Source organism: Cutaneotrichosporon cavernicola (genome assembly GCF_030864355.1).
Source record: "Cutaneotrichosporon cavernicola HIS019 DNA, chromosome: 6".
Classification (NCBI taxonomy): Eukaryota; Fungi; Basidiomycota; class Tremellomycetes; order Trichosporonales; family Trichosporonaceae; genus Cutaneotrichosporon; species Cutaneotrichosporon cavernicola.
The window spans coordinates 259,536-278,120 of record NC_083398.1 but is presented as its reverse complement, the minus strand read 5'-3'; the positions used below and the strand labels follow the sequence as shown (position 1 = coordinate 278,120).

The window sequence follows — 18,585 nt, the reverse complement described above, 5'->3', positions numbered from 1 at the left end:
GATAAGGTGAGAAGGTTGAGGGTGAGTTGAGTTGGATGAGCATGGCCAGATAACCGCGTTGACCTTGCAGCGCCCCCGCCTCCTCCCGACACCCAGTGCTCTCACTCGGTGCTGTCCATCCCATCCCGCCCATCCCCCTACGCCTTCTTCTTATCGCCCTTCACGCGGGCGGCCTTGCCGTGGATAGGTAGTATTCACCGATAGTCGGTTGCTCGAGACCAGCGGAGGTGGTTATAGTTCCAACGTAGTCGGAGTGACGTGATACATACGTTGGAACTATATAGGTGATTAGCAGTTCCTATATATAGGTTACTATATATCACGTGATCGTGATGAGTTCGTTACTGGGAAAGACGGGTCGTGGCTAAGGAACGAACCGTAGTAAGCAATACTATGGCTCGCTACTGGTGGACGAGATGTCGTTCCCGGATGACGAGGCTTCGTTACTCACGAACGATGGTTGGTGAGTTAGTATCGAGGAGTACTCGGCATGATGTTGGAGCAGTGGGTGGGGTGTGGTTGAATAAGGTTGAACTGTGAGTGAGGTGAGGGATAAGGGGAGATGAGTGATGTCAATCGAGCAGCTCCATATCTGCATTAGCCAGGACGGACACGATGTGTGCGAGAGACTCGCACCGGGGACTGCACCGGCATGAACATTTTGAGTACGATCGCTACAGGCCATGCTCGGCATGCAACCCCCACAGTCTAGTCATGACCGCCGTTGATGTACTGTTGACCTCTGGTGTGAGCTACTTAACTTCCCTAAACTCACAAAGCAGTCACGTTCCCCTGCGCGTCCATAAGGCGGTTGAACTCGTGCACGCCGTGTAGGTTGAAACTGTTGCGCACAGTTCCAAACCATGCGTATCGTCTTTCGTCAGCTTTAGTTTCGACTCCACAACTACTCGATCCACGGGGTTTCGTCCAGCCACTTGGTCGCCTGGCCTGTTGGTCAGAGACTGCGACCGCTTTCAGCTCTTACCCATGAAGTCGTGGACCTGCTGCATGTTCTGCGGAGGGGAAACGTTTGGGTCAAAGCTCTGCCTGTCAGCTCTTCCCGGAGGCATTGCGTAGGGATGGGTTCCCACCAATCATCCGCTACCTACTCACCGTCATCGCAAATTCCGTGAGAATGATGGGCAGCCCAAACTTGCGATGGTACTCCTCCAGTTGGACACGCAGAGAATCAAAAGTGGTTGTGTAGATATGTACCGCAAGGACGTCTGGCTGGGTGCCCGGCGGAAGATAGGAGAAGAACTCCTACAAGTGTTAGAAATACTAGTCCCCTTAGAGAAAATTACCTTGAGCCAGTTGAGGTCGGCTGCTACGGCAGGTGAGGCAAGCCGCTTGCCAGGTGTCCGCAGCTTTGCGAGCTCAACCCAGCTGTGCATCAGCCTGGGCTTTGCCCACTCCACAGCTCATTGCAGTCTTGGGTCTGCCATACTGTAGGGTGAGAGATTAAGAATGCTCTGACCAAGAAATATGGACCACACTCTCCACTCACGCAGCAGCACAGTCAGCAGGTGAGGTCTGCACTGCGACAGCGGGATTGGCATGATCTGGTGTCAGCTCACAGCAAGTAGGTTCAGCTAACTTACCTGGTTCATTGTAACCCAGCATTAGCTGCCAGTCGTCCTGCACTTGGACGCCATTGTTGAGATATGGTGGTGCGAAGCTGATGTGAGCTACGGGGAAGTTCAAGCAGCTCATCACTAGGCAGTATCTCGTCGGGCGGCGGGATGTCGCTCTCTTCTGCGCGAGAGTGAGTCCTGTGGACCTCGTGAAGGAAGACTAGAGGAAGGAGAGTAGGTGTGCCCATATAGGACTTTCTCCGTCTCCAGCTTGCACTGTCCGTCTGTCCATATCGCCTGGATCCCCTTTCATCTTTAATGCCTCTCAAAACCCCAGATCATAGCTTTGGAAATCCGGAGAGAAAGAAGAACAGAATGGTGCACAGAAGAGCGCTTTCCGCACGGCCACCAGCAGGCCTGGCTGTCCATGCGCACGAACTCTCGCCCCCAAACGAGATTAACCAGTCTACGAGACCTTCCTCGCACCCAAACTTACATCATGGGAACAAACTCTGCATTGAGCTGCAGGTTTGGCGACGTGTGAGGGAGGAGTTGGCTGTCCCACCGCTTGTTCCAGTTGTAGTGCCACGTGAGTTTCTGGCGTCAGCGACTGGGAATGTGAGGTCCATGCAGTCGAAATACATGACGTGAATAATGTACACGCCCAGCCAGTGGTAGAACTGGGCGCGCGTGGACTGCGAGATTGCTGAAGGTGAAGCTGTGCAGCTCCGGCCCGCCGGCAATGGACTACCTCCGCCGCGATAAGGCGACTCACGGAACCGGGCTGAAAGAAGGCTGCGAGAGGATCACTAGTCTCTTCTTGAACGGGCCAACTGACGCCTGCCTGGAGTGAGCTTGAGTTGAAAGAGTAAGCGTACTTTCATGATGAGTTGTAGGAGAGTGAGTAGATCAGTAACAGAGTGTTGCCCAATGTGGTGGCCCACAAATGAGGTATCTGTAGAGGTTTAAAGGCTGAGGAATTCAGGCACAAACGACGTGTTGGCGTTGTGTGTGGCCACGGCAACCCTGTCTCAGCTTGTAACGTCACCCTTCCCCCTCTCTCACCCTACACATACGCGCCCCCCCCCCCCCCTCCCCCCCCTCCCCCTTGTGGTCATCCCATAGTCATCCTGACCTTCCTCGCACTCGAACATCATCCTCTTTACTGACTCACCCCCCTTGCTCATTTCTCATTCATCAACCTCGACATCTGGTTCAACATCCATCATCCATCACGACCATTGTCACCACGGGCAACATCACGTCTTGTCTCCACCCCTGCACATCCTTCCCTACTATCTCCCCATATCCCATCCGGCCGCACGACGCGCACGGCCCTCCATCTGGGAGCAAGGCCGCACGACGCGTCGCTCCTCGGCCCAGCGTGACTTGGCCACTATCCATCTATTTCATCCCGGTGTAGACCGCCTCAGTACGTACGTCCGCGCCACCCAAACCTCGCATCCAGCTCCTTCGGTGCGCAGCGTGGTCACACACGTTTCCCACACCCACTGACACATAGATGAGTGGCATGGACTCGCCGCAGAGGCGTGATTCTTATCTCACCGCGTCCAGCCAGGCCTCGTCGTCACGCTCCCATTCCCCACTCCCAATCGATGCCGCGGGTGGCGGCAAGCCGCGCCGTAAGCTAAGCCTGTTCCGACCACACCATCGCGGGCGCTCGACCCCATCCTCAACGGTGTCTGGACCCGAAGACGAAGACGACGAATGGCTCCTTGAGGGCGGCACGAACAATGGGCGCGTCGACCCCGATGCGTCCATGGGGCGCGAGGCCAGCGCCCTCTCACGCTCCATCGACACTCTCTCTATCGAGAGCGTACGGGCCGCCCCACGAGTTGAGAAGCGCGACGGACGCGGGAAGCGCTTGGCTAAGAAGACGTCAAGACTCTTCCACCGGGCAGCAGGTTCAAATTCTTCCTCGAACAGCCATAACGACGATGCCCTTGCGCATGCCCCTCCCTCGGCTGCGAGCAACCTGCCGATTCCGCTGGCTGGGCGGCAGTCTTCGTTCTCGTCGTCCGCATCGTCAAACGAGACCGGAGCTTCCCGCAAATGGGGCAGCCTGGCCCGTGTGCACTCGCGCGAGTCGCCCATTCATCGCTCCTCGGGCGAGTCCTCGCAACCCTCGTCTTGGCAGTACCACTCGACCACGACGGTTAGACGCGCATCGTCGTCGACGAATGAAGACTCGACACACGGAATGAACATTCAGACCCTGCGGCCGCGTGAGAGCTCAGGCCAGCTCAGCCAGTTCAGCACCTCGGCTCCTCAAACCGCACGGCCTCTTATGCTCCAGCCGCCTCCGAACGCCCGGTCACAGGCCGCTGGTGGACGAGGCTGGTTCTCCAATCTGCTAGGCAGTGGCGAACAGACCGGGTCGCCGCAACAACAGGATGTGACAGCAACCCCTCCATCTCCTTTGCGCAAGGGCCCCGGTTTCCTTACGGGCGCATTTGCCGCCGTTCGGAATAAGGCTGCCAACGGTCTTAGAACGCTCGTCGACTCGGAGGCCCAGCCCGACCACTGCCAAGAGGCCATGTGGGTCATGGGTGTTGCGCATCCCGGTTGGACGCCAGTTTCCGACGACCCCTTCTACAGCGACTCTCATGCTTCGGGTGAGCTCTCGTCACCGTGGGCCGCGCGCCTAAAGGAAGGCAGCGGCACATTGTCCACCCCGCCAACCAAACTTAGCACCATTTTCGGCTCTAGCTTCAACATCGCAGCGCAGGCCGAAGGTCCGTCCACCCCATCCCCCGATGCAGCAGCCCGGTATCGCAAGGACAAGGCGAAGGAGAAGGACATGCTCAAATGGCCTGAACAATGTAAGCCGCTGTCATGAGGTCCAGAAACTGACACCAGTTTACGACGATTTCCGCTCACGAGTGTGGTGCACGTATCGCTCTAACTACGCGCCCATCTTGCCGTTCCAGAAGCACACATTGCTGCCGACACCAAGAGCGTACTACGGAGCCTTCTCAATTTCCGATCATTCGCTCCCGAGTCCTCCATCAAACTTACCGGCAGCTGGACGAGGAGGCTGGCTGCGGGGCGAGACGTATTACACGTCAGACTCAGGATGGGGTTGCATGCTGCGCACAGGACAAAGCATGTTGGCCAACGCACTCATCCACGTCCATCTTGGCCGCGGTTGGCGCCTGCCGCAGGAGCGGCCAAAGCTACATCCTGAGACACCGCTCGAACTGGCCGAGCTCGAGGCGTACGCAACCCATGTGCGCATTCTCTCCTGGTTCCTTGACGACCCATCGCCCCTGTGCCCATTTAGTGTGCACCGCATGGCGATGATCGGCAAGGAGCTTGGTAAGGAAGTGGGACAGTGGTTTGGCCCAAGCACAGCGGCTGGTGCGTTAAAGTCCCTCGCCAACTCGTTCCCGATCTGCGGCCTGAGCGTCGTGTCGGCCCAAGACGGTATCATATACAAGTCGGACGTGTACGCTGCATCGAACGCAACCACGGACGGCTGGGAGCCTGTATCTCCGCGAAAGGCCAGACCCACTTCGGTTCACCGCTCGTCATGGGGCAACCAAGCCGTGCTCATTCTGGTGGCCACTCGCTTGGGCCTCGACAACGTCAATCCTGTCTACTACGATTCAGTGAAGAGCATGTTCACCTGGCCTCAGAGCGTTGGCATTGCTGGCGGTCGTCCCGACTCGTCGTACTATTTCGTGGCGTCGCAGGCCAACCACTTGTTCTATCTCGACCCCCATTACACTCGGCCAGCGGTTCCCCCTCGCGTCCCACCATTGTCAGCAGCCACGAGCGAGCCGATCCGGCGCGACTCGTGGTCGGATCCACCTCTTGAGGAAGACGAGGACAACGAAGCCGAGGGCGCACCTCAGTCACCCACTCTCAGCTCCAAGTCTGGACATTCTATCCCTGTCGTCGGCGTGGTGGATGTGGATAGAGTCGAGGAGTCGCCTGCTCGCATCAAGCGCTCCAGGCGCCTCACGCCTATGCAGCAGCCGCTGAGGATAGATCCTCAGACGCCACCGCGGACAACCAACCCACCCTCGCCGACTACGCCAACACTCAGCGCACCTCGACACTCGGGCTCGGTGCATGCGTCACCAGCGCCCTCGCGACAAGCTGCGCACAGCTCTATCCCCAGCTCCGTGGCATCGTCATTGCGCGCCCGACTTCCTGTCGACCCACAAACGCAGTGGTATGCCAGTGCGTACTCAGAGGACAAGCTCAGAACGTTCCACTGCGATCGCGTCAAGAAGCTGCCCCTGTCTGGCCTCGATCCCAGCATGCTCCTCGGTTTCCTTGTGCAGTCTGAGGTTGAGTTTGATGACTTCTGTGACCGTGTTGCGAAGGTAAGCTGAGATGGCCAGGCCATAGTTGACATCAGTTGCCACAGAAGATCTTCGCCGTGCAGGACGAGCTCCAGGCGTGGAGTGACGACGAGGATGGCGCCCTCGAGAGCGTGTCAGAGGGCATCTCGGGCACCGAGATGGACTCCGACGACGAGGACCACGAAGACGTTGCCAACGTCTCGGAGGTGCTCTCGGAAGGTGGGGTTGAGATCGACGAGTTCGGACGTGTGGGTCCCACGTCGGCACGAAGCGCGACGTTCCCGTCCCTGCCAGCGTGGACGGCGCGGGGCAGGGTAACCGGCGCCGCAGCCCTCGGCGGCGACAGCACGCCCGACGCTTCGCCAGACACGACTCTCGATATGTCGATGGAGGACAGCGACGACGAGGCAGAGCGTATCCCCACATTGACGGCGCGGCCATCATTGGCGACGATCCCACGGAAGCCGTCATACTCGTCCGACGTACCGACCGTCAAGGGCCACATGCGTGGTGCGTCGACGAGTGCAGTCCCGCGCCCTTCCCACTCTCGCGGTACCTCCATGTCTGTGAATGTCCTCGCGCACCGTCGCACGGCGTCGGCGCAACCATCCCCACACTCGCGCACTTCCAGCATGTCCGGCTCTGGCTCTGGTGGTTCGCGCTCTGGTTCGAGAGGTCATTCGCGGCGCGGCTCGTCGCCTCCACTACCCTTCGGCCCGTCGCCTGTAGTCACGGCGCGGCGGCCTCCACCAATCTCCGTGCCCGACGGCAGCATGATCTTACCACCCCCCAGATCCGTCAGCTTGACCGCACCGACAAACACCAGGCGCGTTGAGTCTGTCGACACCTCGGGCATTCCTCGCGTTTTAGACCCCGATAACGGTGGCAGCACGGAGGAGCTCGTGGCGGTACGTCCGAGCTTGGAGTTCGGCGACGAGACGGAGACCCTCGAGACGACTGGTGCCAAGACCCCAGATGAGGACGAGAGCCCAATACGGTACGAGGACCGCCAAAGTCGACGGACCAGCGAGCGGGTCGAGATTGACTCTCCTCCTGTGTCGCGTCCAGAACCTCCGTTGTCTCCTCCAGATGCGCCAATGTCGCTGCCCCGCTCGCAGGCGCAAATCCTCCCGCGCTCACACACGCAGGAGACGGTCATGCCCCGCTCAGCGACTCAGGAGACTGTCAGGCAGCTGCCTCGCGGAGCGAGCCAGCGCTTCTACGACGAGGAGTGGGAGGAGGATGAGAGAGATGAGGGCAGCGATTGGGACGTCAGCCCCAGCAAGAAGGGCGCGCTCGACACCGTGCGCGAGAAGTAAAGTTGTAATGTGTATTCTAAGTGAATCTTATACTCTGCCACTGCTCTAAATCTTTGCGGCAGCCATGCACAAACTGTGCGCTTTGGTCACACAACGTATCGTATACACATGCATGGTGCAACCATGGTCTACGCAACACATCCTGGAAACAATTACGGGCGCGGCTCGCGGGGCTCTGTGCGTTAGCAATGGTGTGTCGTGGCAGGCGCAAACTAGAGCCCACAGGGTACTCACGGGACCACGAGACGTTGAGAATAAGACTGTCGTAACCGTACCCATTCATCTTCTCGAGTGCGGCCTCCGCGTCCTTGCGGCTCTCGAACGACACAAACCCGAAACCCTTGCTCTCGCGCGTCTCACGGTCACGCACAACATTGGCGCGAGCGAGGCGACCACCACGCGCAAACGGCTCGAACAGGGCCCGCAGGTCGTCGTCCTGCGCATCGACCGAAAGCGAAGTAACACGGAGGGTGGGGAGGTCGTCGCGCGAGCGGAACATGGACTCGCCAGCACCGCCACCACGCTGTCCAGGCGGGATATAGCGTCCCGTAACGCCCGATCCAGGGGCAGCGAGGCCTGGGCCACGGATAGCAGCCTCCTCCTCGGGGTCGAGGGCGGCAGCGGCAGAGTCGAGCTCGGAAAGCTGGTCCTTGTACGGACACTTGGCAGTAAAGTGTCCACCCTTGCAGAGACGACAGACGACAGCCTTGCCCGGCGCAGCCTTGGCCGCCTCGTTGGCCGCAGCCTCAGCCGCAGCCGCGTCGGCAGCCTGCCGCGTAACAGGCGCAATCTTGAAGTGCATGTTCTCGCCAATGATGGTCGTCTGGCGGTCGGGGCCGGCCGGCTTGCCCTTGTCACTGCCGAACCTGGTGTCAGGCTGCATCACGAGAATGTGCGGAAGGACCAGTGTTGGCATAGTCCTCGCACCCAGGTAGGATTGGCCAACTCAAAACTCACTTGGCCCAGTGCTTGCGCTCAGCGACTGAGTGTGACACCAACGAAGTCTGCACCTTGCGGCGAACCCTCCGCGTCACCTTGACCTTTTTGTCATTCTCATCGAGCTTCCACGAGATGATCGTCGTGATCCCGTCCGCGCCCGTCGTCTCGGTGGTGGGTGGGAGCTCGACTGGGGTTAGCTTGTGCGACAATAACATTGAGGAAAGGCCGGAGGGAAGGTGCAAGGTAGTGGGAGGGGAGGGAGAGAAGATTGCAGGAGGAAGGTGGGAGGTGGGATGAGTCGGGACGGAGAGACAGTTCAGAGGGATGAGGAGCTGGTAGAGGTCCTCGCCAGCGGCGAGGGGTATTGAGCTGCTTCCTGTCGGAGATGATAGAGCGAACGCCACCTCCTCCTCGATGAATCCGCCACCCAGTCCCTTGCTCTCCGCCCATCGTGCGAGGCCCGGTGAGACCTCGTGGTGGAGGGCCGCCGAGGTGGGAAGTAAGGACCATGCGAGGCCGTGCGGCGCACATCCGCACAACGCTACATCGGCCACGTCGTCGGCAGTGCTCTACCCCAATATCAACGGGCACATCGCTGGCACAGTGCCATGCTGCTTGCCACTCCGACAGCCCGAGGAACGCGCGGATGTTGTCGTGTCGATTCCCATCTCCGGCCTTCCTTCCTTCCTCCATCTCCGAGGTCCAGCTTCCAGTCCCTCGTCTCTCTCCACTCCTCCCACCAACAGTCCTGATTGCGCACGCCTGCGCAAGCGTGTGCGCGTACAGGCGGCGCGCGGGTGCCTCGAAGATTCGGAGACGCCACACTCACAGTCCTCGTCCGCCCAGTCGTTGAGTCTGCCGTCAGCTCCGTTGCATGTAACCGTGCAGTCTCCATCCAGCTGACAGACGTGGGCTGTGTGCAGCTGGCCTCCCGCCGCGCCGACTCACTTTGTGCTAGCCATTTTGAATGTATCTGAGTGCTGACTGACGGCTGTCTCGACTTCTTTTGTCAATCCACCCATGCAGGAGCGGTGGCAAAATCGACTGCCACGACCGCCACGGCCGGAGGTTCGGAGATATGGCCAACCACGTGGCATCCATCCTAATACTCGCTACAAAGTGGCCTAATGGCTAATGCTATTCCGGATGCAAACGAGTGTCTAATCCTAGCCATCCTTCATGGTGGGTTCAGCGCTCCTCTGTGAGCTAAGTGGCGACTCCCGGTCCAGCCATCTCGCTCTGCTCGAGGCTTGGTGCTCAGAGCTCGGCGCTTACGCATCGTTGTACTTGTCCTTCCACACCCATGCAAGGCCCGGCGTGTTGGACCCGTTCTGGATGGCGGCGCGGTACCACTTGGCCGCCTCACGCAAGTCCTTCTTGACGCTGTTCATGCCTTTAGAGAGCACGAGGCCAAGCTGCTCCTGCGCAGCCATGTCACCCAGCGAACCCGCCATGCGCAGATACTCTAGTGCAAGATCGGCGTTGCGCCGCGTGCCCGCGCCATCAAGGTAGCAGTTGCTCAGTTCGAACAGCCCGACGGCCAAGTCACGCGGCATCTGGCGGGCAGTAGTGGGAGGGAGGAGCGAGCCAACCGCAGCGCGCAGGTCGAAGACGCCCTCGGCCAGACCACGGTCGCAGGCTTCACTAAGCTCGGTGAAGGCACGTCTTTCGTCGCGCCCAATTCCCAGGCTGCCGTTAGCACACGTACCCAATCATAAAGATTGAGCTAAAACTCACCCGTGACGGAGCGCAATACCCCAGTGTAGCTGGCCTGTGACGCTGCCGAGCTCGGCGGCCTTCATGAAGAACCACGCCGACTTGGGCTTGTCGCCCGCCTCACGCCGCTGCAGGCCCGCTGCGACGAGCTCCTCCGGTCTCATCATGCTCGCTTCGGCCAACGTCGGCACGTGATTCAAGTTAGTGCGCGACAGTGTCGCAGACGAGTCAGGCGAGCGAAGGCCCCTGCGGCCAGACATTGGGGACGGGGCGTCATCGGCACTAGGCCTGCGCGAATGGCGCGACCCAGTGTCGATGCGTTGGCGGTTCTTGGTCGATTCGGTCGGCGACGTGCCGTTCAACTCGTGCAGAGGGACACGCGCGTACTTGCCGCGCGGGAACGTGCCCGAGGCATTACGGTCGGGCGTCCGGCTAGGCGAGTCCCCTAGGTCGTAAAAGGAGTAGCCAGACTGGTGCGAGGCGCTCTTGTTCATCGTGATTGCGTTTCTGTCCTTGGCGGAGAGCAGCGCTGGGCTCTGACGCGGCGGAGTTGCGGTAATGATGACGAGGGGTGGCAGGGACTGTTCCTCGGCACCCGGAAGGTTTGAGGTGGATCCCATGTTTGAGGAGCCGTCGTCATGCAGGTTGTTTGGTTTCGGGAAGTCTAGCACTCCATCAGGGGAAGGCGAACTGCGGTCCGCTGCACTGCTTGTGTGCGACTTTCCCGGACCCGGAGAGCGACTACGCGTCACCTCGACGGGGACCACAGAAATGCCACCGTCAGGCGGAGGTGGCGGAGCAGGCCGCCGGGGAATGACATACGGTCTCCTCTTCTTGGTTCTCCGGCGCTCGAGTGGCGGCGCACAGGCGCCCTCGGTGCCAGATGAAGAGCAGTCGCCTGTTGCTGCACCACCGTGGCTGTTGTCACTAGACGACTTGGACGAACCAGCTCCAGGAGGCGAGCCAGACCCAGACCCAGACCCAGACCCAGTCGCAGTCGCAGTCCCAGTCGCAGTCCCAGTCCCAGTCCCAGTCGCAGTCGCAGTCCCAGTCCCAGTCGCAGTCCCAGCCCCAGACCCAGACCCAGTCCCAGCCCCAGACCCAGACCCAGACCCAGACCCAGACCCAGACCCAGACCCAGAACCGCTGACGAGGCTGGCAGCGGACGAGGCGGCCCTAACGCCAACTGCGCTCAACCTGCGCGACAGTCGGGCTAACCCGCGCGGCCCGGCCCGCTGGTGGTCGTTGATCGTGTCAGCTCGAGGGGCCTCTGAGCTGTCGAGCCATTCGAAATCGTTCTCGTCGTCTCCCCAGTCCGAGCCCAGCTCACCGTGCACACTTGCCCAGTCGGGGGCGGCAACTGTCTCGGGGTAGCGAGGGCTAATGGCCAATTGGGCGACGGGGGCACCGATTCTATGTGATGTTGAAAGGTCTAGGGGCTCGGACACGGCTCGAGCTGCCGGGTAAGCCTGAGAGCCCCTGGGCGAGGTGGATGCCGATGTCGAGCGTGGTGTGCGCACAGGAACAGATCGAAGCGCGAACGGCCCTTCTGACACTGCGCTGCGTAGCGTGCCAGGTGCGTACGGCAGGGTCTGAGCGTCTGGGTCGGTACGATGTTCCGAACGTGCGAGCATCGCTGTGGGTGTGGCTGCCCCAGATGCGACAGGTGATGTGGCGTCCGAGCCCAGGAAGCGACGACCCCGTGGCGTTGACGGCGTCGAGAAGACTATAACGTCTGCCTCGTCCGGAGACATGTACGCGTCGTCGGGTGCTTCTGCAGGTGACAGAGGGGTGTCTGTCTCGGAAGACAAGCCCTGTTCTGCCGCAAGCGGGTAGCCATAACGCTCGGTAGCGTCATCCGCGCTGAGGGTGGAATACGAGTATTCACTGTCGAACGAGTAGATGGACGAGGAGCGGAAGAGGTTGAGCTTCAGGGGAGGAATGGCGGATGGTGAAGGCGTGACAGAAGACTGGGGCTGGGGAAGGGGAGTGGGGACGGAGGGGTTGGGCGTTGTCCTGCATAGCGGGTCGTTGACGAGATCGGTGAGCGGCGAACGCGCGAGTCTGAGCTGATCGAGCGGCGAATAGGTTGATGCAGCGATACCGCCAAAGTTGAGAGCGCTGTTGGACGATTTGGCGTGGAGCGTTGGGCTACGCGCGGGAATGGACACCATCGCGTCGACGGCAGCGAGCAGTGGGTGGTGACTCTTGGAGAGAGGGTGGTGGTGTCGATGGTGATAGAGAACAGCTGATTAACGAGGGATGTGGATGTGACCAAGGTGGGTGAATGAGGGTGTGAGAATGAGGAAGAAGGGGTACAGGCCGTCTCGTTTGGTGATAATGTTGAAGACGGAAGAGGGTGGATGTTGGATGTTGGAATGATGAGGGGGAGGGGGGAAGGCGGAGGCGGAAGGCGGGGGAGGAAGGGGGTTTTGTGTATGAATGAGATGACGAAGGAGGCTTGGGGTAAGGAAGATGGACGATGGACAAGGGGAGGTATTCAACACGGGCCTAGGTTCCGTGTCCCAGTTGTTCAATGTTGATCGGACCACTGGCCACAGGTCAATAAGTCACTATGTCACAGGGTTTCCCCACTAGCGTGAGGGGTAGCTTGATGGCGCTCGAGTCTTGCCAGATGTGGAAGGGTGGCACAGTCACGGCTCCTGGCTGCTGGTGGCGCGACGCGAATCCGTGTTTGTCGCTGTCCGGGACGTGCGGCGCGTCAATCGGGTCGAGGCGGAGGCGGTAGAGGGTGGTGTTGGTGATGTGTGTGGAGTTGAGATAGGAAATAGGAAGGAGGAAGGAGGAAGGATTAAGACACGATCAAAATGCGGAGGAGGACAATGAGGGCGTAACACGCCGACTAAAGCGTATAGCTTAGTAGTGTAGACTGTAAAATGGGCAAAGTCGGAATGGAACTGAATATTCTGCCCTTGCACCAACTAAGGGTTGGTTGTTGGGCGGGGTGATGATGGCGGCCCTGTGACTGCAGCTGCCGTAATGCGGTAGTGCGGTAATACGCGTAATGCTGTAGTGCATGAGAGCAAAGGGAGTTTAAAAGAGGAGGAATGACTATAGCCGCACTGCGGGCCTGCGGGATTCAAAGCGGCAAGAAGTAATGAGATGGAGACGTGTTTGGGCGATCCCTTAAGTCCCTATTATTCCTAAAACCTCCTTACTGTTTACAGGTGAGTTTGAAGCTTGATTTTTACTCAATGCCCAAATACCCCAAATGCCTTGAATGTCCAGACAAATTTAGACTATGTGACCCCACTCTTGAAATGTTTTTCCCCTTTTCTAACCAAACATTGCACAGCCACACTCAATTCAAAAGCATCCAAAACTGGACCCATTCTACCACAACACGCAAGTATTGAGATCTTGAGGTCTCGACCCTTAACACGGATCAGAGCCGGTCGGGAGGAAGGGGGAAAACCTCGTTTCATCCATCATCCATCATCCATCATCTGGTGGCTGGCGAAAACACTGTCGCAATTTGACGCATGCTCAAGCTCTGACACTCAATGTCAAGATTGTGATTGCCTTCTTCACCTTGACTACCCATGAACATGAACATCATGTTTTCATTACCGACTGCGCAGAGCCCGCAGTCAGTAGTCAGGTTCTCCAGGTGATTCCAGGTGGGTGGTGGCTTTCGTGGCGTGATTGTAGGGCTGGGTGGTGAGTCTTGGCTTGGAATTGGTGGCAGTTCACTTTGGGGTGGTTGACTTGGCCAGATCATGCATCAGTTCCTATCTCAGGGGAACAACTAGTGCGTTCTCCAGATCTGTAGATCAATAGCTGTACAAGTATTAATACGCGCAGGGAAAACTACGACGCGAATGCTGCAGCATTATTGGGCACCGCCTACTGGACATAAGTATTAGTCATATGCAGATGTACGTTCTTTGGATCTCTTTGGTCTCTTTGATCTCTGGGATCTCTCGAATCTCTTGAATCTCTTGAATCTCTTGAATCTCTTGAATCTCTTGGGTCTCTTGGATCTCCTAGTCCACTCTAGGCACTAGGGTGACTAGAGTGGAGCCGGAGAATTGGGTCATGGGAGACGTCTCTCATGGGCCAGGGGGATAGGTGCTGGAATGAGGAATGGCAACCCATGGGTCCCATACTGGGATGGTGGGCAAGCCCCGTCCAGTCAATGTAGTCCAGGCTGGCCGGCTCCACCGGGCACCGAAGGGTTGAAAGGTTGGAAGGTTCACATGTCTAGCCCATGCTATAGCCCAGGCCCGAGTCAAGTCCGAGACGGGACTGCGGTCTGGCCAGTCTGGACTCGGACTCCGACTCGGCGCCATTCCCTGAGCGCTAGTGGCGATGGTTGGTTGTGGACTGGAGGCCAGTCACCTGTTCCAGAGTGTAGCTTGGTAGCAATTGGTAAATAGCTAAATAGTCGGCCGAACCCAGTCTACAGAGTCGCCAAGCCACATGCAACCGAAGACGAGAAGAAGCGTGACGTCGTACATCATATTCGTGGTATGCACAGAAGGAGGCGCCAAAGTGACGCCAAGTTCCAAGTGTGCCTCCCGCCTCCTTCAACTGTCATGTAAACCCTCGTGGCGGCCTGCCGTTTCCCTATAGCTTTGAGCGTACTTGCGTCAACCACCTCCACTCACCACTCTCCACTCTCCCCTCGTCACTCGCCACTCGGGATTAGCCGCCCAGACCCCGGACTACCCGCGTGACCGCGTGGCTGCTTACACGTTACTGAGCCATGTGTCACTAAACTAGCTCAAGAGTTTAGATGAAGCGCATGAAGCGCGGCATGTTGTCATCCAGGGGTTGTTTGTGTCTTCCCCTTGCTGTTATCTCAAAGCTCAAACAATGCCACGCGAATACGTAAACGCATCCAGGTAGTTTAAAATGGGTCCAATGCGTCGTGGTGCGGGGCCGCTGATGATGCGATCGTGTGTGCGTTCGATCGCGGCTGCTACAATGCATCCAGGTTAATTGAATAACAGAATACTCAGCTGCACGGATGCAATGCTTGATTTACGACCGGGGATGGAGAAGGGGTGCGGGCGCGTTGCTTGGGACTTGCTCATTCGCCTGGCGGCGATGGTGTGATGCCGCCAGCAATCGCGTACTCGTCATCTGGCAGCTGGCAGCCCCTACGACGAGGACGATCGCCATATCACCATGTCGCTCACCACCTCCGCCCCGGCACACACCTATGTCAGACCTCGACATCATTCACGACGGGACGCTAACCTGAAGACCAACGCCTGAACGCGTGCTGAAATTGAATGAGTGCAATAAACTTTCCAGGGCTAGGGGCTCCCCATGCCACGCAAACAGGTCGCTTATCTCAATGTCATGCATATGCATACCGCACGCGTGTCGATGTGTATCTAGTGTCTACCCAAGACCCGGAATATGTCGTACCCCCACCCATCGCCGGGGTGCAGGAGTTACAAAGGATGGAGTGATCATGCATCTGTTGGCCTGTTGCAATCAGCCGCTTTTGAGGTCGTGTGAGAGAATACGGTTGCATTATGGTAATAGGTAATAAGTAATAAGGGATTTCGGACTTTGTGCAACCCCCCCCAATCCCTCGTTTACCAGACTCTTTTTCGCTGCTCTCACCCTGGAAGCTCGCAGCCTGGGCCCTCGCTGTCCGTGTTAACCCACGCTTCCCTTAGATCGTGTTTCTTGTCTTCTCTTGTTGTCTCCCTTCTTCGTCCTCATTCTCATCAAGACAGCTACATCCATCCCACTCTACAACAACATTCAACACTTTTCATCGCCAACCCTTTCCTTTCACAAACCCCTCAACCCCATTCGCCACTAACGAACCAACTCTGGCTCCTAGCCCCTCCCACATCCTCCCCTCCTCACCCTTTCCGTTTCATCCAACAGCATCTCCCCTGTCCATCGCCACGCGCTCCCTCACCACCTCGTGCCCATTTCACTTTCAACATCCCTTCCTTCTCCAACCTCCTGACGCGCCTACAACCTCCATCCCCTACTTCACTCACTTTAAACCTCGCAAGCCCCCGCGCAAGAACCCCGTAGTCGCGCCCAGTTTCGGTTCCTTGTTCAGCCACGCGCAACCCGCACACACCCACGCACCCGCGTCATCAACAAGGCCTGCGCGTATCCCGCGCGCGTGGACATGAAGTCGTTCCGCCGTTCACAAGGTCATGGTAACGGCCACTCGCATTCCAACTCGCACGGGCAGACAGGTCCAAGCTCGGGGTTCCGACCGCCCGGTCCCAACGGCCCCAATGGCCCTGTCCCACCGTTTGCCAATCCTCTTTCACGGCCAACAGAGCGCGTCGCACCGCCCCAGAAGGTTATCAAGGCCCTCGCTAGCCACCGCAGCACCAACCCCCAGCAACTAAGTTATTCTAAAGGCGACTTTTGGTATGTCATTGGCGAACGTGACGAGTGGTACGAGGCATTGAGTAAGTTCACTCAATCCCCTTCATCCCAACTAACTCAGACCCTATCACATCATCGCGCGGTCTAGTCCCAAAGAAGGACTTTGAGGAGTTTGCAAAGGGTGGACGACAGTACCAGGCAGGTCAACCCACATCTCCTACTACGGCCTCGCCGCCCGATCAGTGCGTTACCAGCACGCATGCCGCGTGTTCTGTTGTGTGTCGCCGCTGACCCCAGTACCCGATCTCTCTCCAACTCACACTCTCTGCCTCGCAGCAACCCTATGCACTCGCCCACCGCCATGATGGGACCCACTTCAGCACCCACCACGCCAGGGAACAAACGCGTGTCGCCGTGAGTGGGACGACTCCGGGTGTCCGTGCGCAGCTGACCCCAGACTCTATGCTATTGTCCAATACGACTTCCATGCCGAGCGACCAGACGAACTTCAAGCAAAGGCTGGAGAGCCCATCGTCGTCATCGCACAGAGCAACCATGAATGGTGAGTGGTGCATGCGGTCGTGTCTCACTGCAGGTTCGTCGCCAAGCCGATTGGCCGGTTGGGCGGTCCAGGTCTGATTCCTGTTACGTTTGTCGAGATTCGCGACCCAGTTACGGGCTTAAGACTCGACTCGTTCCCGACCAACATTCCCCAGGTCGAGGAGTGGAAGAAAGCGACTGCCGAGTACAAGGCAGCGGCGATTCCCCTCGGCCGCCTCGACGTGCCGCCCGACCAGCGTGTCACAAACTCGCCCTTCCAAACGCAGGCCAACTCACAGGCTGGGGGAAGCGGCGTACCGTCGAACCGCGCGTCTCAGCGGACCCAGGCGTCTCAGCGAACCCGCTCGTCGGCAGGCAGCGCGGCGGGCCTCGGTGCAGGCGCTGCCCGAGGCATGACCACTCAACCCCAAGGGCCTCCGTGCACCGAGCCCCACCCATCAGCACAGACGACGGACAACGAGCCAATGCTCCCTCTCGGCGAGCTCACAGAACTCGGCGTGCCCTCGTTCCACAACGAGTCGGGCAACTACTGGTTCAGACTCCATGCTGTCCATGTCCCAGATGACGAGTCGGCGCCTGCGTCCAAGCTCATCCTATATCGCACGTACGATGACTTTTACGACTTCCAGATCGCGTTGCTCGACACGTTCCCTGCCGAGGCCGGGCGTCCAGAACACGAGGGCGACGCACCCCCACCACGGATTCTGCCTTACATGCCGGGCCCGGTCGACGAGGCGATCGACGACGAGTTAACCGAATACCGCCGTGACGAGCTCGACGCGTACGTGCGCGCGCTGTTAGACTTGCGCGGCGCGGACGCAGCCTACATTCTGCGGCACGAGCTGGTCCGCTCGTACTTTGCAGCCAAGTTTGGCGATTACTCGGAGGAGATCTCGCGCGAGCAGGGCTTGGAGAAGCTGCAGAACCTCGCCCACCGCATGAGCGCCATGAACCTCGGTGGGGCGCAGCAGCAGCATCACGCGAACAATCGCAGCATCGACCAGGCCGCGATGCTGCCTCCAACGGCGCAACAGCCCTCGCCTGTTCCCGCCTACAACAATGGGCACGCGTACTCCGGACATGGACACACGCGGACCGCGAGCCGTGACCTCGCAATCTCGCAGGGCCACGGACGCCAGATGTCAGGCCAGCAGGTGCACATGCCGCACGCGGGGCAGTGGACGAACTCGCCAAGCACGGCGACAGGCCCGTCGTTCCCCAACCACCACCCAGTATCGCAATCGATGCCAGCCACCCCCGCGCAACCACCACCCAACCCGCGCTCGGGCGCCGCCTTCGTCAAGGTCAAGGTGTACGACAAAGCGACGGACGACCTTATCGCTTTGCGCGTGCACCCGCAGGTCACGTACATCGAGTTGCTGGAGAAGGTGCGCGCGCGACTGGGGCCCGACGTCAACGTCCTTTCATACAAGGTCGGCGGGACGAGCGGGAGCGCCGCGGCGGGCGCGCAGGGACCGACCCAGCCGATCCGCGACGACCTCGATATGGCTGAGTGGATGGCAGTCGAGGACCAGAGGTTGCTCCTGTATGCGGAGCAGTAGGCGAAAGGAAGTGATAGTGCTGCAGAAGCGCGGACACTAGACGAAGCCCAGAGACGAACCGGCCATAATTGCAAAGCGGGCCATCTGATGACCAGTGTGGATAGAGTCGCGAAAGTTGTACAGTAGTGTCGTCGCGATAGTCGTCGCGGCAATTACGACGTCCGAAACATGTCGGTAGATGAGTTCTTGGTTTTGGGGATGTATCCGTGCAAGTGAGCGAGTGCGCACAGAGAGTGTGCAA

At 59.0% G+C, this 18,585-nt stretch overlaps 5 protein-coding genes across 5 annotated transcripts; 2 read left to right on the top strand and 3 right to left on the bottom strand.

The window, feature by feature from the left end:
* Window positions 1–708: 708 nt before the first annotated feature.
* On the bottom strand, window positions 709–2,458 carry CcaverHIS019_0601030 (uncharacterized protein; the record flags this gene model as incomplete). Its single annotated transcript, XM_060602524.1, has 11 exons — window positions 709–742; window positions 776–874; window positions 909–948; window positions 986–1,043; window positions 1,114–1,263; window positions 1,305–1,386; window positions 1,508–1,562; window positions 1,602–1,678; window positions 2,071–2,171; window positions 2,350–2,418; window positions 2,453–2,458. The coding sequence occupies 11 exons, from the start codon at window positions 2,456–2,458 to the stop codon at window positions 709–711; spliced, it is 771 nt and encodes a 256-aa protein (XP_060458909.1).
* Window positions 2,459–2,504: 46 nt separating this feature from the next.
* On the top strand, window positions 2,505–7,227 carry ATG4 (uncharacterized protein; the record flags this gene model as incomplete). Its single annotated transcript, XM_060602523.1, has 5 exons — window positions 2,505–2,525; window positions 2,998–3,006; window positions 3,097–4,417; window positions 4,455–5,929; window positions 5,965–7,227. The coding sequence occupies 5 exons, from the start codon at window positions 2,505–2,507 to the stop codon at window positions 7,225–7,227; spliced, it is 4,089 nt and encodes a 1,362-aa protein (XP_060458908.1).
* A 152-nt stretch (window positions 7,228–7,379) lies between these two features.
* Window positions 7,380–9,128, bottom strand: TIF35 (uncharacterized protein; the record flags this gene model as incomplete). The annotated part of the gene is made up of 5 exons (XM_060602521.1): window positions 7,380–7,402; window positions 7,462–8,093; window positions 8,185–8,353; window positions 8,996–9,021; window positions 9,115–9,128. 5 exons carry the CDS (start codon window positions 9,126–9,128, stop codon window positions 7,380–7,382), a joined length of 864 nt encoding a protein of 287 aa, XP_060458907.1.
* Window positions 9,129–9,437: 309 nt separating this feature from the next.
* Window positions 9,438–12,056, bottom strand: CcaverHIS019_0601000 (uncharacterized protein; the record flags this gene model as incomplete). Its single annotated transcript, XM_060602520.1, has 3 exons — window positions 9,438–9,855; window positions 9,904–10,800; window positions 11,101–12,056. 3 exons carry the CDS (start codon window positions 12,054–12,056, stop codon window positions 9,438–9,440), a joined length of 2,271 nt encoding a protein of 756 aa, XP_060458906.1.
* Window positions 12,057–16,012: 3,956 nt separating this feature from the next.
* On the top strand, window positions 16,013–18,344 carry BEM1 (uncharacterized protein; the record flags this gene model as incomplete). The annotated part of the gene is made up of 5 exons (XM_060602519.1): window positions 16,013–16,304; window positions 16,343–16,463; window positions 16,519–16,635; window positions 16,679–16,783; window positions 16,817–18,344. 5 exons carry the CDS (start codon window positions 16,013–16,015, stop codon window positions 18,342–18,344), a joined length of 2,163 nt encoding a protein of 720 aa, XP_060458905.1.
* Between the last annotated feature and the right edge of the window lie 241 nt (window positions 18,345–18,585).